This window comes from Leptodactylus fuscus, chromosome 9 (assembly GCF_031893055.1).
Source record: "Leptodactylus fuscus isolate aLepFus1 chromosome 9, aLepFus1.hap2, whole genome shotgun sequence".
Classification (NCBI taxonomy): domain Eukaryota; kingdom Metazoa; phylum Chordata; class Amphibia; order Anura; family Leptodactylidae; genus Leptodactylus; species Leptodactylus fuscus.
The window spans coordinates 36029583-36055603 of record NC_134273.1 but is presented as its reverse complement, the minus strand read 5'-3'; the positions used below and the strand labels follow the sequence as shown (position 1 = coordinate 36055603).

The following is a 26021-nucleotide window of genomic DNA, read 5'->3' as shown; positions in this document are numbered from 1 at the left end:
AATGTTGCAGATCATAAGGAGGATGGAGTCTCTATAGCAATGTACTCTCCCATGTGTACAAACCCCTATAGCAGATTATTTTTTTTGACCCTGCGTTATTATGGTCCTTACACACAGTCATAGAGACTATGACAGCCCATGTATGCTAATGTACCGGTAGGGAAACTGTATATTGACAAAAGGTATAGCAGAAGCCCCATGCACCTCTATAACAAACCCATTATGGCGACACAAAGATAACAGAGCCCCATTATGGACACGTGCACAAGCCAAACTGAATAAGCTGAGCTATCGCACGTGTATAGTCATTATTACAGGGCAGATGACTACTCCTTACGGCTCATGTTCTGTTACTTGACCTCCATTACATAATAGAGTTCAATGCATTTCAATTATCAGGCTATTGAAACTCCAAAACACTTGTTCTTAGGATTCTCTAGGGATTAGAACATTGTAAATCTTGCTTTTGGACAGGTTCCCATCACGATTAAAACAAATATGAACATCAATGCTTATAATCCCTGAGCTGCAGGCTGGATGATAAATGTAATAATGGAAAGTGATAAATGTCTGACTATTCTGGATTACTGGGTCGTCCAAGTAAGGGCTAGTTCACATGGGAGCACATATTTAGGTCCTGATTTTGACGTGGGATCCCACTCTGGAGTAGGCCTAGACCAGAGGGTGCTGCCGCAAGGCAGACGTCGTGGCTGCGTCAGCCGCGGAATCCGCCTGAACAAAGGGCAGCGTGCTTCTTTTTTTCCCGCTAGCAGGAACAAACCGTTAGCGATCTGCATAGACCTCTATTGTGAGGGGGCGTATTTTGAGGAGGATTCAGCGCCAAAATCTGCCCCCTCTTGCTCCGTGTGAACGAGCCCGATGGCTGGGAAAGAAAAGAAAGAAACTAAAGATCATCAACATGCATCCAGACTCACAGAGTGGCCTGATGAAGACACCCAATCTGTGTTGAAACGTGTTGCCTTTTATGCCCTTGGAACAAATAAAATGTATCATTCTTATGTTTCTACTCATAATTGATTACGGTACTTTACAACAGTAACACTCTACAGTTTCCCGTTTTTTTATCTACATTTCATCCCAAATTTTCATACCGGTGACCTAACCACAAGATAAGTCCTCCATATGTGTCCTGTTGGGGTCCAACAACCAGACCTCACACAGATGATCATCTATTCCAGCAGTCTCCTGACAGGCAGCACACATCCTATTCAAGTAATAAGAGAAATGCTGCATTAAGTCAGAACAGCCATGCTGCTCTTATACCTAGGGATAGGTCACTAGTGTCAAAATTATATTCGGGGCCAGAAAACCCCTATAGGCCGAGCCCCACGTGGCATAAACCACAGAATTTTACAGTCACTGCAAAGTGAACAAATTCCATCCACATATTGCAGAAAAATACATGCAATGGAAATGCTACGGTTTCCCCAAATTTCTGATTTTGGAAATCGCAGTAGATCAATTATACCTACAGAAATGCTGGCAGTTTCCCTATAGGAACGTGGTGCATTATCCTTTAGGCTAAGCCCCACGTTTTTTTGTTGCAGTAGTTTTTTGTTGCAGATTTTGTTGCTTTTTTTTGAGCCAATGCCAGGAGTGGATTGAGCAGAAAGGAGAAGTACAAATGCTTCCTATATATTTCTCATTCCTTTTGTAGTTAGTCTTGGCTTTGGCCCAAAAACTACAACAAAATTTGCATTAAAAAAAGCTGCATTTCTGCAATGTGGGGCCTTAGCCTAAAGGAGTTTCATAGGACCACAATCTGATGACCTATCCTTATGTTAGATTGTGATAATGACACCGACCACAATGAGCTGCAGTGGCACTTTACCTTCACAGGCCCGTTTGCAGTGCAGTCCCATTCAAGTGAATGGATCTTCTCCAGAAGGACCAAAGGAATAAATAGTCAGCTCACCAGGGCATCTTCAAGTTCAATTGTTAGATTATAAAACCATTTACATAACGCGTTTCGGAGCTCATACACTCCTTTTTCAAATGTTTTTGGTGTAAACAGAGCAAACCACCTATTGACATAAATAAAGGATATTAGGCCATAGTGTGCACACCCACAAGGGGGCGAGTCCTAATGAACACATGTCAAACATTAAAAACAAATCCCCGGACATGCAAACCTTATTTCTAAAGAGACCTGATGTTCATTCATTAATACATAAAAGACAGGATGGCCCAGTGGTCAGCAACGCAGCCCCGGATTCGAACCCCCGCCAAGAACAACATCCACAAGAAGCCTGCACACCCTGCAAACCTATTATTAACAGCTAGACTAATCTGAATTATGGGGGGTCAACCTTCCCATCATATTTTGTCATTCAAGTGAATGGGACTGAGCTGTAAAACCAAGAACAGCTGCTCTCATGTATGGCATTGCGCTTGGTATTCCCCTTAAAACACAGAATCTCAGAAACGTCTTGAAATATTTCATCACGTCCAACACGGCAGAACTACCGCTTAAGTCTAAATGACCCGAAAGTTCAACAAGTCAAGCAGACCAATTAAAATTCTTTACATCTCTTCTCAAATATTGACTTTTCGTTTAAAATTACCTGGAATTGGATACTTTCACAAAAAAAAAAAGTCCGTCATAGAAGTGTAGGAAAACCGAAAATATAAATCCTATGACCAAGTTATAACAGTGAATAGGAAGCCTGGAAACCACCATGACAGGCGGTGGGGTATATCAATTAGGCTTCTATTTCTGATATCATTAGTAAACCAGGATTGCAGATTTGGAAGAAATTTTGGAAAACCAAGGGAAATATTCTATAACCTTAGCCATTTAATGAAATATATTTTTGCCCATGTCAAGATGTTCTCCATGCCCGGAATATTATGTCAGCAGCTCTGAGCAGATGGCACGCAGCGTGTGACTTGGCCAGGGCACAGCAAGTGCTGCAATACTGCCATCAGGCTTTTTATTTCCCCTGACACAATACAACCTTATACACATGCACCATCTTTGGGTTATTTCTTAGTTTTGTTTTTTTTTCATGTTCTGCAAAAATTCATGTGTAATACAGTATGGTAGAAATCCTTTGGCTGCGTTCCCGCTGGGCGTCACTTAAGCAAAGTGTTAAGATAAGTCCCCGTTGCACAATAAAGGGTTTTTCCAACAAATGGCATTTACCACCTTATCCATAGAGCAAGGGTATAAGGGCTTTTCTGGGCTCATGGCCATTTTTTTAGACCAATGACCTTTTTGCAGGACAGGGCTGAGTATCTGAGCATGCTGCCTCCAGGAACCATGACTATACAGGGCAAGGTGCTGGGAGCAGAAGGCGCCATCTGCTATATAACAGCAGTGAGGGTTACTGCAGGTCCGCTCCTATTCACTCTACCTGGGAAACCCTCTTTAGTGTCCAATCACTAGTGACCCCACAACTATAACCCCCACACCACCGGATATTTTATCTGTGGTGTGACTTGCCATAACCGGGGTCCATACTGAGTACCGTATGTTTGAAAAGGCCGTGAATTCACGGCACGGACTGTCCCATAGAACTCTATGAGCGCCTGCAGTTACGTGGATATACACTGAAGATACATCAGTGTATATCCGTAACTGCGGATGTCACCATTGCATTGGTGTGTGTTTTTTGCAAATCCACATAAAACTGATACACACAGAGCCCTGCGGATGCACTATGCGGATGGACACGGACGTCTGCGGAATGACTTTTGAGTGAAATTTGTGTTGTGGACCGCAAAAACCACTACAGCCGTGTAAGACCAGCCTTACTTTTAATGAAGCGGAGATTGACTGGAGCAATAATCCGCTATAGAGCAGTCTTTCAGTGCGGATAGACAGGGGGGCTTAGAACCCCCATTTTAAGGGTCAGTATAGACAAACAGTCACTATATTCATTACCTTGGGAAAAGTAAAATGTAGTTTTTGGTAAACCCATTTAAACATTTTGCTACAATTCAGTTTACATAGATACTGTGGCCTATAAACAAATATAATACTGAAAAAGAGCAATATTAGATCAGTGGGGGTTCAACACTCAGGACCACCCATAGATCAGATGTTGGAAGCTGCAATGGCGGTAAGCGATTCTTCAGCTTCACACACCAAGTGACGTCATGTTCATTGGTCACATGGTCTAATTTCAACTCTGTCCTATTCAAGTGAATGGGCTGAGCTGCACCGCCAAACACAGCCGCTATACAACGTACGGCACTGTGCTCAGCAGGTAGAGACGAGGGCACTGATCATGGGCATGCTGGATGTGCCAAGGATGTGACAATGACATTTTAATCCTGGAGCCACTTTAGACCTTACAAAGGAGGCACGACCTATACGGCCCCATAATACAGTTCTGTACAAGGCCCATAATACCACTCTATGTACAAGGCTGCTTTACACCATGAGGCCCAATATCTTTTCTGCTGTGGCACCGTTATGTATCTCATTTATAGGTCAAAGGACACAAACTAGGAGTTAGACCAAGGGCACCCCTTGTCTGTATATCTGTCTGTGTCATATATGCTTTGAGTGCATACACCTGATGCCAGATCAACATACACAGAGCTTTATATTGAAGTGCATTGATTGAATTGCAGTTGTGTCACGTCAACATTTTCTAGCCATACAAGTATTTCCATGTCTTATGTGCCGCATGATACTTATTTGCATAGACTCACAATGCTTTCTTCTTTCGTAAATGCCTGGGGCTCATTTGAGGCATCGGCCTCCATGCAAATGACTGGATTTGAATCGAAAAATTAAAATAACTGAACATACGCTTAGAGCTATCCCAAAAAGAAGTCATAGTGGTGTCCGCATGTCATGGGTTTACCAACGGTGCACTAGTGGGTTGTAATAAAACCTGTACTTGCCGATAGGTTTGTAGGAAAGAGCGAAGGAATTTACTATTCCCAGTTTCAACTCATAAGTAGTATTTGAGAGCGGATGTATATACAATGCCTTGCACCAGTTACGTTAAGGTCACACTAGGGTCAGGGTGTCCATAGTTCTGGTCAGTCGGTGGATCAGGACAACAGACCACTAAAGTAGTGAACAAATCCAGAGCCTGATGGGCCCTATTGACTATAATGGGGCCCTCAGAAGTCCGTTCTATTCATCTGAACTTCCCAATTCGTCTGGCGAGACTGGCGCAGTTGTGAACTCAGCCCTAGGATAACCTACACAAAAGTTGTTTTTACCCCAGGGTGGGTATATACTTGGTTGGTGAACACATCAAATCCATAGTGGTACCATTTTAGAGAAAGCAGTCTGACTGCATGGAGCAATGAATGGGTTCAATACTAAGGACCTATCCTTAGGACAGGTCAACAGTAGGGGTATACTTACCCAAAACACCAGCAGATCAGCTACTTGAAGCAGTAGCGGCCCTCAGGCAATTTTCATGCTCAGTCACATGGCCCGTTTGCAGCCCTATACCGTCCATCGCCACTATACAATGTACTATGCTATGCAGCAAAGAGGTCGCAGTCTTCTCATCCGAACAATGTGGTCTCTTCTAACAACTGATCACTAGGGGTCCTGGGTGTTGGATCCTCACTGATGACCCTTAGGATAGGCCATTAGTATTCGTGAAATACACTGTCACATATCAGACAGTACCTGCCCCTATAAAGGATGCCAAAGGGGGACAGGGGTGTGTATCACCTGATCAGGGCGCTCATTCAGTACTACAAGACATAGCTTCTGCTACACGGTAAAAAAATGGACATTTGACAACAACAAAAAAAAAATTCCATAATTATTGAGTGCATGGCATCTCATTTGTTAGTAGGGTGTCTTTGCAGTGCTCCAAGGGTACTGAAACAAGGACAGCACCTGTGAGGAGTTTGGATGTTCTCCCTGTGCTTGCATAGTTTTCCACCAGACTGTAGACATACGGATAGGTGAATTTTAATCTAGATTATGAGCCCCAATGGGAATGGGGACTAACGTGAGTGATGACAATTTTTGTACAACGCTGCAGAATATGTATGCACCATATAAATGATACCATAAGACATTATGAGGACACTCTGGATACTACATAAGGTCAGCTTTACTTTAGTGAGCCAGAATTTCATCGCAAGACCCTCAATACTCACATATGGAAAAGGGGGCAGGGGCAGGTTTTTGCAGAGACTATGAGAATGGTCTTTAATCTTGCACCAGGCACTGTTCACAGTCCGATCCTCTGCTGATCAGGACAAGTGTCTCTGCCAACCCCCAGAGTCACCCTGGTGCATGTACAGACAGACAACGGGCACCCAAGACTTACCAGGACATACAGCAGCACAGACAAAAAAAACAAACAACTTCTCGCCAACTTCCTTCATTCAGAGCCAAAGATCCCAGGAGCAGCAGACGCAGCCCTCCCCCACAATGTGAGAGGCTGGAGGGTGATTGCTGCCTCCCCCTCCTCTTCCTCCTCCAGTGACATGTGAAAACCTCAAGCAGCCTTTAACTTCAGACTCCTGGCTGTAGAGTAACCCTCTCCTTGCCAGATGACCTCTAGTCTAGACAAATAGGACACTGGCTGCGGGCCTCCTCCCACCACCTCAGGGCTGCAGGTAGTGCCCTTCAGCATTCACTAGGCACAGCAGACTCCTGGGAGTAGTAGTACTACAGAAAATGCTGCATAATACAGAATGGACTGGAATATATCGGTAGATATTTCACTGTATGATGTAATGTATACTAAAGGGAATCACCAATCAATAGGACCAGGCAAAGCACTTACAATATATTCCATAGACATCCCTTGTATGTGGACTTACTGGAGCGGGTCCTTCATATGGAGATCCCCTCTACAAGAAATCAGGTGTCAGATCCAATGTGACACCCATTCATTCCAGCAGGTGCCTTTTAATATTACTTTGCCCCTATTGACTACTTTTTGCTACTAAATTGTCCATTTTAGGTTGGGGCTACACAGGGATGAGTTTGTGATCACATGTATACCAGATTATACAAGTGGCACACTTTTGCACCAAAGATGCGCCACTTTGTGTGCCCCAATTTTTAAGACAGCAGGTGAGAATTAAGGTGGGACAGAATGGGAAAGCCTCAACGAGTCCCGCATTACTATAACCCACACCAGGAAACTTACACAGGTTATAGCCGAGATCTACGCCAGTCCCTGGAAGGTTACTTCTATTTTTTTAATTTCTATTTTATTTAATTTCTATTTTTATTTTTTTAATGTTACTTCTGACAAATTTCAGGAAGGTCCTGTGTTATAAGGAGGCCAGAGCCCCTTCAGTCTGGTACATCTTGTGCCGGTGGGGGAACACATTGCGGAATTTTCAACCTCAATAAATTCCCAGTGACTTTAATGCATGAAGGCCGAGTCAACAAAAATCTAAACTAGATTGAGCTTTGGATGCAAGTCACACAAATTTACTATTGTAGATCACAATGTGCAAACTGTCCGAGACCTAATGTTTGACCAAAATCACCATGTAGCCTTAAAGGGATTTCCCCCAAAACAGAGCTTGACCCCATTGACGTGAATGCAGTGACGGGCATTGATGCACACCAGCCTTATTCAGAGAGCCTCTCCAAATACAAGAATGGGGGTGGGTGGGTGTCCGTGTCCCCTGTAAGCACAAGCACCACTATTCACTTCAATGGGACCCCCTGCAATTTATTATTTGACACGTCAAAAATTAAAGGGGGTATGTGTTCTAAATAATTACTTATAACCCTGCAAACATCAGTTGTGTCCTTGTATCACCCACTATAGGTGGCATACACGACCTCCTGTACCCTGCAGTGATCGCCCACAGCCACTTGCACAGTAATAGTAGCCATTATTATTATTTAATTTATTTATATAGAACCATTAATTCCATGGTGCTTTACATTTGGCTATGTTGCTAAAATACTAAGATCCAATCAAAGCATTTAACCAGTTACTGTCCAAATATACACCCCAGTAATGTAAATGTATGATGACAAGCAGCAAGCTGGGCAGTGTATTGGGCGATCTGACATCGAAGCCACACGAATATTTACAAGTCATTGAATTTCTGCAGACGAAAAAGGATAAAAATGATAGAAAAGGGAAATAACAATAGAAATCTATCCCCAGGAAAGTGTGTGTCACATTACAGAGACATGCTGTGTACAAAGGCAGAGCAAACAGAGCCTGTCATGTCCTGTACACAGCATTGAGTAATGTCTGCACACACAGTGCACCCTAATGCATGCTGTGTCCTGTACACACAGTATACATGTATACAGCATGTGCTGCAGACACAACTCACCAGAGCAGCAACTTTGTGATGATCCAACGTGCTGGAGTCAGTAATGCCGGGGAGGGGAGAGCAGTCACAACACACGAATCCGCCAATAACCTGGGGATTTGTACAATTTCCAAGCCCGGTGGTGACTTAAAGGGGAGATCCCAGCCGTAGTAACGATAGCGAGGAGAAGGAGCTGGTGTTCTCCTGGGTGGAGCCCGCTGGCTGCTGCTGTGTCTGAGTGACGGCTGCTGGGGGGCCCCGGTGAGCTACTGGCTGGGGGGCTGCGGGGACCCCGGGGAAGCTCCTCGCTCAGCGCCGCGCTCCGCAGGAGGAATGTGAGGAATGATGGAATTCTCTTCCTGGCAGGTGGGCAGCGTACTGGCCGCTGATTGGTGGAGCGCCGGGTGAGGTCAGCGTATATTAGCATAATGAGCGCGTGACGTCACGCAGTAGGCAGCAGCAGGTAGAAAAGGGAGTGTAGGAGGGAAGTGAGTGAAAGTGAGTGTGACAGGACTGGGAGACGGCCAGAGCAATGCCATAGCCATAATCCTGTCACCCTGCTGCAGTCCCATGGAACATGGCAGGTGGTGTGGTTACCTGTGGTGTCATTGCTGAGAAGGCTGCACCGCCATCTGTGCTGTGTGACAGAAAGACAAGCCATGACTTAGGCGGCAACTACTGTCATAGAACTAAAAATAAGATAAAATAAGATAATCCTTTAATAGTCCCACAGTGGGAACCCTCTCACTGGCTAATGAATGGAGCCCAATATGTAACCCCGACAGTGCTGTAATGGCGACTAAGCCACAAAAACATTAGGCATTGCAACACTAAGGGTCGCAACAAAATGCTCAATGTTTTTGTGTCTCAGAGTCGCAGTCTCCGCACCTTTGGGGTCACAAGGCTCTATCTGTGTCTTGCTGTCACCATGCTCTTTTTTTTTTTTTTTTTTTGTAACGTATTGTCACCGTATCCTCGGGTTCAAAATGAGACTCTATTCACTTACGCAGTGATCTTTAGTCATGTGACAGGATCACCGTGTAGCCCTAGCTTTACTGTCACAGGTCATGGACATGCCATTTCCATTGAAGTATGTGGTGACCTGCACTCCATACACTTCTATGGGGTTGTGGGCACTGCCAAAGATTACAACCCCATAGAAGTGTATGGAGCACTGGTCATGCAAGTGCAGTGGTGCTCCATTCACAAGGAGGCCTTAGGGGGACATTTGGTCCTCCTGATCACTGAGGGACCTGTTGATCGGGGCCCCAGCGATCGGACATGCAAGGTGTCACATCTTGGATGTAAGAAAATTATCACAGATGGAATTGTAAATCCCTCCAATGTATAGTGCAATGTCACATTCAATAAAATAACGTCTTATGAAAATACTTTTTTCCCATTTTGATTCCTGCTAATGAAATCTCCAATGGAGACAAACAACATCAGTGTGAACAGGGCCTTAGGAGCCAGATATCTCCTCCAGGGGGACATTTAACACTTTTTATGGCCTACATATGAGAATGTTCATAAACACCATTTGCCGATTCCTAGAAGCTTCGAGTACATTACATAGTTCTTGTGATTGGAGAATACAAACATGTTCCATAGCTTAAATGACCAGAAGAAATATTAAGGGGGAGTTCGGGGTTTAGAAACAAAGAGTCAGTAGACACTCTTCTTCATAGGCTGTATCTGGTATTGCAGTTTGCTTGAACGAGGATGAGCTGCAATACCAAACACAGCCTGTGGACTGGGATGGCACTGCTTTTGAAAAAAAAAAAAATTAATAAAAAAAAATTTTTTAATCAATATTTTGGTTTTGAGACATTAGACATCATTTACTCACATAAATTTCCATTTTTTGTGGTTGGTAGAGCGGCAGGATGATATACTCTGAAAGGAAGGTAACACATTGTATCTCTAAGAATGCGGGCTGGATTGGATGATAATTCCGCTCACATTTACCAACCTGTATTAACACCAAGCTCGCACAAATCTGGGATGTCTGTGATCAAAGGCTCCAGAGAACAGATTCCAACAAGAGTTTTACATAGAAGCTCCACAACTTCACAGCCACAGACTAAACACTTGGATTATATTCCTGCCACAAAGGAATAGGGGCGAGATACAGGAGGAACAAAGGAAAACTCAAGTATGATTTCATCTTCAAATCTCTAGAAAATGACAGCTAAGGGCTATATTCACATTACTGCATTGTGTTTAATAGTGCATAGAAACATATAGGCCGAGGTAGCATAAAGAGGACATATTATACTTCAAGGGGTTATCCACATTTTCGAAAATTGATAACCTATCATTAAGATAGGCCATCAAATTTAGATTGAACTGTCGTGACCCCAAACACGTAACTCCCAGCATTGTTAACATTTCGGGCGCAGCGCTGCTCAATAGTGGTGGTTGTAGGTACTGCAGTGGTCACCCATTTCCTGTCTTAGGCTAAGGCCCCACCATTGCGGAAACGCAGCTTCTTTTGTTGCAGATTTTGCTGCGTGTTTTTTTTTTTTTTTAGCCAAATCTAGGAGTGGTTACAAAAGGAATGGGAAACGTATAGAAAGTTCTAAACTTCTACCTTTAGCGCAATCCACTCCTGGCTTTGGCTCAAAAAAAAAAAAAAAGCAAAATCTGCCACAAATACAGCTGCATTTCCGCAGCGTGGGGCCTCAGTCTTAAAGGGATTGTCCAGGAACTTAATCTCACTTCCGCTGGGGTTTTTTTTTGTGTTGGACCTAGGGGTTCAGGGCTGGTTCTGACCCTCAGTTACATGATCAGAATTGGCACCCAGCCCCCGGGTCATTCTGCCTCCTATCCCGTTTTCCCAGGTCTGTGCTTTGGGGTCTGGAAGACTATAGTAAAGCCAGCCACAGAGCACATGTAACTACCTGTGGACACGTGAGAGGAGGTGGAACAGCTTAGGGGCCAAATACTGAACCACTCTGGAACCAGAGAAAGTATGTAAAATAAAACTCCCTGGACAACCCCTTTAAGGAATGGCCATCAGTTTTAAGCAGGATAACCCCTTTGAGGTGTTCCTATTGTTTCAGATAGATTTTCATGTGTACATAAGAAGCCTCTCTATTTTGGAGCATTGTATGACTTTTATTCTGCATGCATAACCTGACCCCCTTAAGCAGCTCCAGAGTCGGTGAAGACTAGCTACTACAATGTCTCCCCTACACTGCACAAAGAATAAAAAGTGAGATTTCCCTGTAGCCCACCCCTCAACAGCAGCATGGAGGACATTATATAGCAGTACTGAGCAGTGTTGCTGTGAAATCAGCACTGTAGAGACACAAGAAGACTTACAGTACTAGAATTTAGGCCTACAGTATCTGTGCCTGTGTCTTATTCTGCAGCTGCCCCCTCCCCTCCCTATAGAAGTCTATGGGCATCAGCTGTAACCTTAACCAGAGTCTCTTAATAATTCTGGGGCATTTTCTTCTAGCGCTCACAATATTAAGACTGGCATACAAAGCATTTATCTGCCACTACTTTAACCCGCAACATAAAGGTCATGAAATTGACAATTGGGTGTTACTAGTAGTGGCTGTCTCTGCGCAGTCTAATACTCTCCGATCAGAGATGACTGTGCAAACAAGGGGGTTGTTACATTTCTAGGGGAACATCAGAGGAACAGCACAACCGAGTGCTGAGAAAACATACTCCAGAATTGTTATATTGTGGGAAAAACAAACACATATCTAGTGACACGTTTTTCTGAAAAGCTCAGATTTTTGTGGCCATTTCCTTAATGAAATATGACCCGCACTATAGACAGTGCATTTTGCTTTGTGGTGTTTTTGTTGTTTTGTGGGTCACTGGCCTTTTCCAACACCAGAAAATAAGCCTGTGTCAGGGATCCGGAGACTGTTTTCATAACACAGAAGAGTATGGTTTTTCCAGCTTAGCCAGTTCATCACAACCGGGTTGCATGCGTGGTGTTTATATGTGGCAAGTGTATTTCTTCATGGTCGTGTCTGAGCTTGTCGTTGTCTTATTCTCAATGCTCCGCTTCTCTATCTCATATCTTATGTCTTAGTGAGCCGGCTGGCAGAATGACAAAGCAGTGAATCATTTACAATTGCATCTGCGGCTCGCAGCGGACGGTCTCCTTGGGGTTGGTGCGCTACTTCGTTGCATCAGATATACTGGCTTTTTTTTTTTTATAGGGAAAACATTTTGACAAAGATCTCTAATAGTGCTCTCCATCTGTAATAATGCCCCCCAAATAGTAATACACTACCCTGACATTATGGGGACTATTGACCCGCTTTATCGGGAATGTCCATCACTGTGATATTCCGATGGACCCAAATATATGTGTGTTGGAATTTTTTTATTTTTTTTTAAATGTAGATTGTGAGCCCCACATAGAGCTCACAAAGTACATTTTTCCCTATCAGTATGTCTTTGGAATATGGGATGGAAATCCATGCAAACACGGGGAGAACATGCAAACTCCTTGCAGATGGTTTTTTTTGCCCTTGGCGGGATTCAAACCGAGGACTCCAGCGCTGCAAGGCTGCAGTGCTAACCACTGAGCCACCGTGTGGCCCCCTATGTGTGTTGGAATTTGTGACTACACTTTCTGTATCTGAGTGTCAGCAACTGGTGACTACTGGCCCATAAGCTGGTGGTCTACCATGGGAAAGACTTTATCCTCCCAGACTGGCTGAACTTCAAAGGGTTGTCCTGGATAGCCAGTTTTTTTTTTGTTTTTTTTTTGGGGGGGGGTCCAATATAAAGGTTGGGGAAGGTAAAAAAAAAAAAAACATGTCCACCATGCTCTGGTATCTGCCAACGCTGTCTGGTCCTGCTGCTCCGGTGTTTTCTTCTGGCGGATGTAGGATCAGACCATGCTGGGAGAAACCGGAGCACCAAGGACAGGGGACAGGCCTTTTTGTAAGTAAAACATGAACATATTTACTAGGATCTCTGGGTTCCTGAAAAAAATCAGCAAGAAATTAAATAGTAAAAAAAAAACCTTAGAAATACCTCTCGTTCCATGCCGCCATCTGCTATGAAGTGTCTGCTAGGCCTGTCTGTCTGCAGTGCTCCTCAGGTGGTGCAATGACGTCATCACAGCACCTGTGCTGACAATCCACTTGCTCATGGACTACAGGCCTAAAATGGCCTATGGTATCGGAGGGTGAATGGTGGTTAGGAAGCTTTCGAATATTACGCCCTGTCCCAATAATAATCTATTTGGCTGCCCTGAGGATAGTAATACAATTCATTGTTAGGTCACCATATACAGTATATGGGATAATGGACAGTTGCTTCTTTTGTACTAGAAACACACAGCTAAGAATCAGCTTGGTTGTGTGACTATAGTCTTAATCTGAGGGACACAACCCAAACTTCTCGTATAAGAGAGAGATGAAAAAGCGATGGATCCTCATGGTCAAGTCTGGGACAACGCAGGATTTTTTTTTTTTACCTCTTCACAATTAAAGAAGAACTTTCACCATCAACACCAAATCCAATTCTTAGCATTTGTTACTAGGCACCGCTGTACTGATTCCAGCGCAGTTGGTATAAATACATTGAGTTAGCTTTGGTGCCTGAATGCTGTTTAGGCTCTGTACTGTCAGGTGGGCGGTGTCAGGCAGGGGGCTTGATCCAGAGCTCCAATCAGAAGCAACCAATGTCAGAGCTCAGAATCACACCCCTTGTCTGCTCCTGCCTGACACCTCCAAGCCTAAACAGTATATCAGACACTGTTTGCTCAGGAACGGTGAGGTTTAGAGAAAAAATTCCAACTGCACCAGAATCAGTGGAGCTGTGCCTATTAAATGGTGTAAAGAACTTGACCTGGTGGAAGTGGTGAAAGCTCCTTTTTAAAGCCTCAGTTTAATACCCCCCTTTTTTTCTTACTCACCCCAGATGATGAAGTAAAACACCATAGTGAAATCTTTCATATATAATAAACAAGATTCATGTCAGTAAATACGTAGCAGATTATTAGATAGTTATGTTATACCTTTGTGTATCCAATAAAGAATTTGCATTATTTTCCAGCTCACACGGGGGCCATTATAACATGTGGTAATATACAAAATATACATGGAAATTAGGTTCAATACACAAATACTTCACGTACATTATATAGGCAAATTTTCAGCTATTTTTGCTAGCCATGATCGGATAAGCCAGCCTAACTTTTATACAACATTAGCCAGAAGTTATAAAAAAATGAACGACTCTGTGAAGGTGTCAGGAAAAATCCAGCTCCCAGGCTGAGACACACATGCAACGTATTAATGTCAGCAGCTTCAGTGTTCTCAGAACAATGACTACAATGCAGCCATTGTCACCCCAGCATTCATTAAAACTCAACACCAAGCGACCGGGCGGGGGTTACTTCTGGGTGAATTGTTCCAAGTGAAGAAATAGCAGCCCTTGAGACCTCCCTACTTGTCACCTGAATTAAACCTCATGGTTAACCCCAACAATGCCAGCTATCAATGCTATATAAAATGGGCGTCATCTTGCTGCAATCATACTAGCGTCATAGTAAAAGAGTACAATTCTGGAAATAGGTAGTATAGTGTATTTCTTGTATAGTGTATTTGCAATGAGTATGAGTTAGGGTGTTATGTTCACAGCAGACCCGTATACAACGTAAGGTTGTATAGAGCTGGATGATTTTTAAAATTTTGCAAATCTATGGTTCTCTGGCATTGGTTAGAATTGTCTTCACTTTCAGTGGTGGTTGATCTTTAACATGGTCTTGTTTCCTACAAATTTAAGCTCCTTGCACACGACCGTAGTGGTTTTTACTGTCTGTAAATACTGATCTGCAAAAAACATCTATATAACTTACGGCTGTGTATATGTGTCCATAGAAATGAATGGGTCCATACAGTGCACTGCAATTGTGTATAAGAGGCTAGAAAAAAATGGAGCTATTCATCATAGCAACAAATCAGACTGTAGATTTTATTTCATTTAGTAATGAATTGCAGCAATCGGATTGGTTGCTATGGGCAATTCATTTACGTTTTTTCTTGCAATTATTTTGATAAATTTTTCCCAACGCTAATTTTACTATCATAAGAATATTTTACATCTCCTAAAAATTAGGTAGGGAAAATCTATAGTGTTAAATTCTGCTTATATTTATATGAATGATGACAGGAGGATCCACTGAAAATGTAATGTCTATAGGGTCTCATGACTGTCCCCTGCTGGCAGACAGAGGAGAAACAAGGACTGTCCATGCTGAATTTCAATATGTCCAATCCCATGTTCTGCCTGGTGTGAAAGTGAATGTGGAGTAGCAGGTTGTAATGATGGTCACAAAAACATGGCCCGGGGTGGCCTCAATGAAGGTCTGGGTTGTAAACACTATTTTGCTGTAATTATTCATTTGCTTCCATGTCATCCTGTTATCCAGATTAGGAGCTCTGCAGGTATTGGTACCTAGTGTCAGAAAACACGACCTCAAATAGCCTAAACGGGGACTGACAGCTGACCCATGGTAGCATGCGGGCCCATATGAGACTGCAGTCTAGCTGTCTGTGAGCCAGCCATGCAGAAGCAATCCTCCCAGCTGCCTGCCCATTGAGGAGAAAGCACATTCGGAGCTGTAGACTGGAGATGAATCCACTTAGTAATGACAGAATGTGTAAATTACCATCTGTCCATTAGAAAAAAAGTTCCCATGATCTAAAGGACCAAAACCAGCCAACATCTCTAAAACCATACAGGGCCTCATTCACACTAAGATGCTGAATGTCTAGGAGTAAACACAGACATATGAGCTCAGTATTTAGTTCCTGATTGTGTCAGCATTTTACTACTATATATTATCGTCTTGCATTGCCTAAATATATTTTTGAGTCAAATTTAGGGTAAAAAATAAATGATCTATGATAAGTTTTAGACAGAGGATAAATGTTCATCTCTATTAGGAATCATTATGTGCCCGTTTTTCTATGGCGTGTGATGGGAAACACAGCACTGATGATGTCATCAGTCACAGCTATCAAGACAGAAGGATGTCACCAAGTAGGTCAACAGTATGGTGGCTGGCGACATGTGGTTAAATGGAGACCAGGCGAGCAGTGGGTGAGGTAGACATGGGAACATCTATGCGTGGCCTATACAATCCTATATTACTGTTTCTAAAGTTGGATTCACATCTGTGTTGGAGTTTCCCAAGGAGAGACTGCCGCAGATTTCACCTACAATCGTTGGAGAGAAAAGTCCCACAAAGGACCCGCGCTTTTCCGTCTTTCAGGTCCCGATGCGTACCCAAACTGCGGCGACTGAATGCTAGTGTGAACCTAGTGTTATCTATTCTTTATGTTACATCTAATTCATGATCAGTCAGTAGCCCACTACCATATTTCCATGCCTATCAGTAAGGTTACCCATAGACATAAATTGACTAGTGCTTTATAATGGTGACTTTGGAAGGATCCTTCCACAATCTACACACGTACCATAAAAAAGGCCTAGCAAGTGAACTTGAGGTCACTCAGTAATAATAATTTGAGCTGCGTGATGTTTTTTCGACAATTCTAATGTCTTATATGATAATGCATCTTCCTATTTGCCATGATATATAGATATGTACAAGTAACCACTATCTGCTTATTCTGTCACTTTCTAGTGTGAAAATTGGCATAGAGGGATGATATCGATGTGTAAATAGATAGGTTAAGGCCACCCAAATCAAATGGTGTTTCCCCTTGTGAATTGGTGCCTGCGTTGCAGATCTTGCTGTCAATACATCTTCCTATTTGCCATGATATGCATGTAAGCACCCCCCCCCCCATTTACTCTCATGTATGGTATCTACACTAATCATGACCCCACCTCTTAAGGTTTCATTCACATGTACGTCCGAGTCTCCGTAAGAGACTCCGTCGAGAATCCGCCAAAAATTAACAAAGAGAAAATTCCTGCACGGAGGACTTTTCTGTCTCTGTCGGTTTCAGCATAAGACCAATGGAAACCCACCAAACTCCCAGTGGACACTATTATAGTCTATGGGGTCTACAGGTGTCTGCGGGTAACCATTGTTTTAGTGGACGGACTTTCCCTTGTGTGGGATACAAACGACGAAGAGCACGGTCCAAAAGTGAACCTAGCCTAAGCTGGCCAAACTTATCAGGTGGTTGACTTTGGTGGGACGGGATGAACATAATGTTTGAAGACCTTTTGAGGGTTGATCTTGGAGATAAGGAATGGGATATGGTTTTCAGCATGCCTTATTCTTTTATTCTAGGGGAAATAAACCGCTACCACAGCTTCTGGTAATGGCATCTCTCCCCTTATGAGCACAGGGACACTGGGTCAAGCTGAGGGTGCATGTGTATGGGGGGAATCATGTGATAACTGTCAGCCAAACAAGCCATCTTATGTTTATGGCCGACAACCTTTACAAGCCAACTGTGAAAGAGAAGTGATTCAGAAAGCAGCTGCCTCGCCTCCCTAGTGCATGGCCCGCATTACTCTAGGCCTACAACTAGCATTTCACTTTCCTTATTTACACTGCATTAAGATTCCTTCATAAGAGAAGGGTGAACAGATAAGTAACCTGAAGGGTAAGTGAACCGGTACATTGACCTCCAACCAAAGTTCACAAGGGGACGGTCATGTCAATGGTCAGAAACAGACATGGGATTATCCTCTACTTAAAATGTCAAAGGTCAAACATATGGTAGAAAATGGACTAAGGGGATTTATCTTCTTTTAATTGTTATTGTAGCTATTTCACGCTGACTTGCGTCCTTTCTTTACTGAACTTAAGAATCAAGCTGAAATATCTAATATATCTCTCCCTACACAATGTGACAGTAATAAGAGTTATATCATTGTGGGAAGTTCAAAGGAGTACAACGGAACTAGAAGATCCACATTTATTATTAGATTTCACATAGATTTTGTATAGTTTTCTTCTGTGAACCTCCTGCCCTTATTATAACTATACGGAAAATGCCAGAGTTGCCGCAGGTATACTTCACATGGTGCGATTTTCAAAAACACAAGCTTTTTTGAAAATGCAGCTTTTCCGCAGCAGATTTTCTCTGTAATGTGTGGATGGGATTAGCCAGAATCCCATTCGTTTTGTAGGTCATTTAAAACACGTCTTTGCAACGTGGGGCTTCAGCCTTAGGCCTTGTTCTCATCTGCGTCGGTAATCTGTTCAGGGGAGTCCGCATGGGGACCCTCCAAACGGACTACCGAACACATTGGCAAGCGGTGTCCAGTGAAAGCACAAGGACCCCATTGACTATTTATGGGATCCGTGTGTTTTCCGCACTGTCTCCGCACGGAACGTGTGGACAGAAAATGAATTCATGATCTACTTTCCTGTCCGCATGACCCATGCAGAGTCCTTTCGGAAAGAACACAAACCCTATTATAGTCTCGTTGCAGAAAAGCTGCTTTTTTGTTGCAGATTTTGTTACCTTTTTTGAGCCAAGGTCAGGAGTGCATTGAGCAGAAGGGAGAAGTATAAGAACTTATATACTATATATTTACCATTCCTATTGTCATCATACTTGCCTTTAGCTCACAAAAATGCAACAAAATCTGCAACAAGAAAAAAAAGCACCGTGGGATCCCAGCCTTAGCCTCCTTGCAGACGACCATATAAATGGTCAGTGTGCTATTCGTTTTTTTCTAGATAGCACACTGACCCATTCATTTCTATGGGCCCGTACACGTGACTGTGAATTACATGGTCATATGTGTGGGGTAACAGTCTGGGCCGCAAAATATGGAATAGGTCTTATTTCTGTCTGATTTTGCAATAAATAAGGTGGCACTTGGACTTTATTAAAGCTAAGGCTCCATGTAGCGGCTGCAGTAAAAAAACGCTGCAGGAAAAACCACAATGGTAATGAATCACGGTTTTTCCTGCAACGCTTTTCACAGACAGTCCACAGAGGTTTCCTCTGCGGATTTTCTGCTTCCATTATACCTATAGGGAAACCGCCGGTGTTAGAGTTGACATGGTGCAATTTCCAAAACCACAACGATTTTGGAAATCGTAGCATGTCCATTCAGCGTGTTTTTCAGCAATGTGTGGATAGAATTTCGCTGTATTTTTTTCTGTGTCGTTTACACAGTGGCCACACCACAGCATTTACACCACATGAGACCTCGGACTTAGGTTAAGTCCCCATGTTGAAGAAAAGCAGCTTTTTCTGTTGCAGATTTTGTTGCGGTTTTGTGAGCCAAAGCCAAGAATGGCTACAAATGGAATCGGAAATATATAGAAAGCTCTTATACTTCTAACTTCTGCTCCATCTATTCTTGGCTTTGGCTCAAAAAAGCACAACAAAATCTGCAACAAATAAAGCTGTGTTTCCGCAACATGGGACCTCGGCTTAAGGAGTTTTCGAGCTCATTTTTATTGGTAATCTATCCTCAGAATAGATCAATAAGAGATAAGTGATTTCCCACTGACCAGCAGTATGAAGGGGCCATGGCGCCTATTTATATCACACGCTGTCTATTTATACTGACCGTGTGATGTAATTCCAGTCTTGTCACATAGACGTGTATAGGACGAGGCTGTAGTTACATTACATGGCCACTAGGAAGATGAATGATACTATATATACAGAGAAGCGGTCATGGCGCTTACACAGGTACCACGGTCCGTTCAAACTGCAGATTCTGGGGGTCTCAATTATTGGAACCGCAATATTTTTATTTTTTTTTACTTTTTCATTAGGAAACACCTGGGGCATTATAATAAAGGGAATTATTTAAAGGGGTGCACAGGGAAGTTATTATTTCACAGATGCACTTGGGGTATTATTCATTATGGGGGGGTTATATTATACGTTTTATAATTGGGTTAGCAGCAGGATGGGTGTGCACGTGAGGACAATGTGATTGGGTACTTGGAAAAGTGAGGAACCAAAGATGTCTGTGTTGCAAACCTTACAGAAATGGAAAGAAATGGCCATGGCAGTTCAGACGGAAGAGAAATAGAATGGAAACGTGAACGATTAAACGAGGTGTTACCGGTAAGTCAGTAAATGTTACTGCCCTGCACTGTATACACCTAAATTGTCTGTAGAGCCCTGTGTAGAGTCGATAAACGGTCACCATATAGTGATATCGCTATACCTAAGTTGGGGGCCCACTTGGACATGTTCAACCCCCACACATTGAAATCAATGGGTTAAAAAACCTCGCATTGATTTCAGTGTGTAGCGCCGGTAAGCCGGCACACATTGAAGTGAATGGGATCTGTTTTGAGCGCTCACACTCTGACATGTGTATACGTGTCTGAATGTGTGGAGCGTTACTCCGTGGGAACGGAGCCCGAGTACAAATTGTTCTACAAGAGGTACAAACGACGGAAGCAAGTTTCCCAAACCGAGTTATTGTGGACATGACTGAGGACACAGCACACTGATATTCTAGGTCATGTCATGGCTGTATAATCTGAAGTCTACACAGGACAATGACCGCAGAGAGCATACAAGTGCTGTCCAGGTAAACACTATGTACAACAGTGAACATGCAGCTAATAAATTATTTACATAAGTCACTGAACACACACTGAACTGCTATTGTGTACATGGTGATAACACTGAGCAACCAATATTTCCCTCTGCCCTGTGTATCTCTTAGAGATATATGAAGTCACAGGTTACTCAGAGGCCAACAGGGACTCTATCGGCTCCTGGTAACTGGATTTGTTTTCCCGATGAGATCATCAGACATAAATGTCCTGACTGTTACAGTTAGCTATTACTGCAGAAACAAGCCACAGAAGTGCTCGGCAGGTGCAGCGGCTCTTACCTGGTCAATAGCACCCTGTAACCAGTGCTAACAAACACGGGCGAGGCTAGACTCCTCATATTTTACTACAAGTTACTTTCCCAAATTGGCCTACAAGGTGCTCAGTAAATATACTTGGAAACTATGACAAGTAGAACTGGAGCGCCTTGGCTTTTTGGCTTGATACTTAGTCCATAGACCAAGTAAGGATATGTTCACATAGCGATTTTCGCAGGAGTGGGATGGGGAAGCAACATGACATATCTTCAGGTGGATACCGCCTTGAAAAACCCATTGAAATCAATGGGAGACAGAAAAAAAAAACATGAAGCAGTTTTTGATGCGCTAAAAATTGCATCATATAAAAAAAAATTAAAAAAGTTTCCTAATTCCTGAAGGAAGCAGATTTTTTTTTTCAGCCTGCAAAAAACTCAATGTGAACATACTCAAAAGGAAGGAATGGAACAAACCTTCTCAATGGCCAAGGGAAGAATTTCATAATGTGGCGACCCAATCTTAAAGGGGGGAGGGGGGGGGGGGGGTCATCCACCTTTCTAATACCGACGCCTATCCTTATTATAGTTAGTATTGCTCACTATCCTTAGGACAGGTCATTTATTTTAGATCTGTGGGGTCCAAGAGCTGAGCCCCCCACAGATCAGTTGTTCTGGGACAATGTGGCTCCTAATAACGTTAACGGCTGTATTGTCACTCAGCTTTCCTAGCTAGATACTGTATAAAATTAATGTAAAGCTACATACAATAAGGCTGTGTTCACACTACAGTCAGGCTGTTGTCAGTTCTATTGGATCTGACAGGAAAAACACCGGAGCATACAACACCATTCTGCCTGACAAAACAACAGACACCATGTCACTGGACACTCTGATGTCTCAGGTTATAAATCTGATGTGTGGCACATCTAGAAATGTCATGGTTTCCATTTATAAAGGTAACCATGATGGTAGTCCGTGGCATAACTAGGAATGGAGGGGCCCCGTGGCAAACTTCAAATGAATGGGTGAGAGAGACTCCTACAGGTTTCCGTCTCCTGCCTCTGTTTTAGGCAGGAAACGGAAACCTGGAGAATGGAGTTCACAACGCTGATGTGAACGAGCCCTTATGGTGGAAACATGTTTTTCCAGGTATAATCGACATGTTATGATTTTCAAAAACGCGGGTGTTTTTGACAACGCAGCTTTTCCACTACAGATTTTTCTGCAATGTGTCAAAGGGAGTCGTCAGAATCTCAATCACTTTCCAGGTGCTTTAAAATGCAGTGTTTTTTTTTTTTGTTTTTTTTTTTTGGGGGGGGGGGGGTTAGCACTCCAAAATTTTGGCACATGTTCATCTGGGCTATACACCAGAACATGAAATCTATGCCAGCCGCAGGAGAAAAACCGGAGTGCCTGGAGGAAACCCACGCAAACATGGGGAGAACATACAAACCCCTTGCAGATGTCATCCTCACTTGGACTCCAGCGCTGCCAGCCATCGGTGCTAACCACTGAGCCACCTAGGACCAGTCAATGCAGTGCACAAGACGCCACTTTTTCTAGGATCACTTTGCTCTTAGAATTGTACACACAGGGCACATGCAGAAAACATACACCCATGTGAACATGCACCCCGCATGCAATCCCTCCTCAATAATGAGCGTAAACAGGGAACAATATGACTCATATACTTAAGTCTGGCCTGGATCCAAGGAGAAGAAACAAACAGAAGCCCTGATCACTTGAGAGATGTTTGGGCATTCTGCAAATCATCTCTGCTATGCCAAGAAAACATAAACCATTCTCAAGTCACTTAAAACCCTGGAGTGCAGTCAGAGCAGACAGTCTGTAAATGGATGGAGTGCAGGAGACACAAGCAAGGCCTGGAGCTTAACCTGCACTTCCCCCAGGAATAATAAGCGACCTTTGCTGTTGTTGCACACAAAGACATCTCTCAATAGGAGGAGAAAGATGATCGCCAAGGTCCTCAAGGACATATGATATCTTCTCATGTTACTAGCAAGCACTGCTATAAACCAACACCTGCACGGAAATCCTGAAAGCCCTGGCTGGAGCAGAGAGCGTGCAGCTGGGAGCCATCTCTGGCAGCATGGAGGGGGCATCTGTTCTGTTTAACAAGCAGTTAATTGGTGCAAAGTTGCCAGGAAAGAGATTTCTTCATTTACGTTCACACTTGATTTTGCTTTCCAACAGATCTTAAAAGATTGGAAAATGAACTTCTGTGTGCACAGTGTTTTTTTTTAAAATTTTGGAAAGCTTTCCATCACAGTGAGCCCAACTTTTAGTAATCCAATTCCTATCATATAATTAAAAGGGGTTGTCCAGGGACTGAGTCCGACCCCGGGTCACGTGATTGGTACCATCTCCAGGCCCCCGAGTCACTCCGCATTCTCCCTCTTCTCACATTTTCACTACTAGTTACCTGTGCTATGGGGACTGGCTTTACTACAGTAAACAGGGAAGAGTCCCCAATCCCATGACTCAGGCCTGGTTCACATCTGCGTTCAGTATTCCGTTCAGGGAGTCCGCTTGGGGACCCCCGAAACGGAATACCGAACACATTAAAAAGCAGCGAGCAGTGAAAGCACACGGACCCCATAGACTATAATGAGGTCTTTGCGTTTTCCGCACGAATCATTCAGAGAGGAAAGTACTTTTCACTCCACATGACTTGTGCGGACATCACGTGGAAAACACATGGACCCGACTATGTGAAGTTTGCAGCGGAAATTATTTATTATGCAAATTTTTGCAAATGTATGTCAACAAGGCTCTTTGATTGTTTTTGTATAGCTCATTCACTTTATACGCAGGTATTACGTCAATGTAGAATACATACGTAGTAGGGGCTGCACACACAGTGCACTCCTGCCGTCCACATTACCATATATAACAGGTATAATAATAGGTGCAGATTTCATTACCCAGATCTACAATAAACAGTTTGTCTGATCCTGGTACACATGCAAATTCTCCAACAGCCGCATATCGAGTTCACGGCCCCTTTTGTGACAATGTAACCGGAGATTCCCCGAATCCAAGTTCCAGTAATACAGACAGCTAATAATGGAAAGTAGAATAACAGCTACTGGTCCTCCAAGGGGAGTGCCTGCATTTTAAGGAAACTTACTATGCTCCTTATTTATAGGGTGTGTCCTGCTGCTGGATATACAGATTATTTCACAATACGCCAAAGTCACCTAACAGAGTCGCCCCCCGTACCTTTATACAACTATACAGAAGACTTGTGAACTTATATTTACTAAAGATTCTTTAATTTGTAGAAGAAATCTTAACGCCATTCTCCATATGGCGTAAACGCTATGGTTTAACTTTGGCGTTTTACAGTCCCATTGCAGAAAAATATGCGCGGTGGAAATAATGCGACTCCCAAAACCGTTGCGTTTTTTGAAATTGAAGCATATCAATTATGGAATTATACCTATGAAAACGCCGGCAGTTTCCTACGGCAGAATAGCTGAATTTTTTTCAGATCCAAAGCCAAGACTGGCTTCAAAAGCAATGTGAAATATAAAGGAATATCTTATATATTTCTCCTTTCTATAAATCTCTCCTGGCTTTGGCTTAAAAAACACAAAATCTGCAGGAAAAAAACATCACTATTTTTATTATCCCTGTACTGTGACATGATGATTGTGACATCACTGTACTGTGACATCACAGTGTTTATCCATGTACAGTGACATCCCTATGCTATGTATTGTGACATCACTGTTCTTATAATCCATGTACTGTGACATCACTATATTTATTACCTATGTACAGTGAGATCATTGTGTTTTTTAGCTCTTATCTATTATGACATTATCTATTATTACTCTATTATGTCTATAAATTGATCAGTATTCCTCTACTTTGACATCACTATGTGTATTATCTTTGTGTGACATCACATGCACAGATTTACTAGACAGTTACGTAAACCTGATGCATCTTTGCAGCAATGTGACCCATCTGCTTTGAACTAAAAATTTCCAATATCCTTCCCATGTGAGCATGGAATCTCAGAAAAAGGGGACGTGGCCTAAATGCACCAAAATAATGTTGAAAAATGCTCAAAGCCAATGAAATGGTAGTATAAATGTAGGCTAGATGGTCGAAAGACATGGTAGTATCGACCACTGTGATAAAACTGGATTATGGATGAAAACCCTAAGAGCGAATAGCGATGCAAGTGTGAACACAGTATTATTTGTACACTGTCTAAGTTTCCACTGCCTACGGCTGAATTCACACAGGGATTTTTGGACCAAAATTTTGACGCAGAGGCCGCCTCAGAATCTGGTCCAAAAAAGGGCTAGTCGTGATTGGACGCCAGTGCAGTGCATTCGGCTCCGGATTAGGCCAAAATGAATGGGCTTAGTCAGGAGGGATTTTTTGCGTCACGGACGGGTTCCGTCGCAGAATCTGCGGCAAGAAAAGGCAGGTCACTTCTTCTTTCTGCAAGTGGTACAAAACCGCTAGCGGAAAAAGGAAGTGAACGGCTCCCACTGAAGTCAATGGGAGGCGTTTTTTTTTTAGCCAGATTCTGACGCGGATTCTGCGTCAAAATCCAGGCCAGAAAACCCCGTGTCAACCCAGCCTGTTAGTAAAATTAAGCCACATTGTGACATCACTGTATTTACTATCTCTATAGTTTGACATCACAGTTTCCTTTTGATATTTTTTTACTTGATTCTTCTCTTGTAATTTGTCCAAAAAATTGCCCCATCCCAATATAAAAAAAAAAAAAAAATTACAATTAAAAAAAATATAAAATAAAATCAAACCAGACACCACATTATGGAGTATAACTGAACAGTCAGTCGTTCTTTCCTTGGTGTGACGCCTCAAACGCTTTCAGAAATTGCCCATATTGTGAAGGTATTATTCACAGCCAAACCCACATACTCGACCTTCTTCCAAGCCTGCAGCCTCCTTCGCTCAGGAGGGGCAGGCCTCCACATGAACTAT

At 43.0% G+C, this 26021-nt stretch overlaps 1 protein-coding gene across 2 annotated transcripts in view; it reads right to left on the bottom strand.

Annotated features, from left to right (window-relative positions):
- VGLL4 (vestigial like family member 4) overlaps positions 1 to 8478 on the bottom strand; it is a 73392-nt gene extending 64914 nt beyond the window's left edge. The window contains exon 1 of one of the 2 annotated variants that reach the window (XM_075286950.1): positions 8272 to 8478. Coding sequence is in view for 1 of the 2 variants with exons in the window: in XM_075286948.1 (XP_075143049.1) it covers positions 6282 to 6289 (8 nt within the window). In the remaining variant the exon portion in view is untranslated. Of the gene's footprint in view, positions 1 to 6281; positions 6333 to 8271 lie in introns of those variants that run through there. The other variant, XM_075286948.1, reaches the window with a different exon arrangement.
- Positions 8479 to 26021: the final 17543 nt, after the last annotated feature.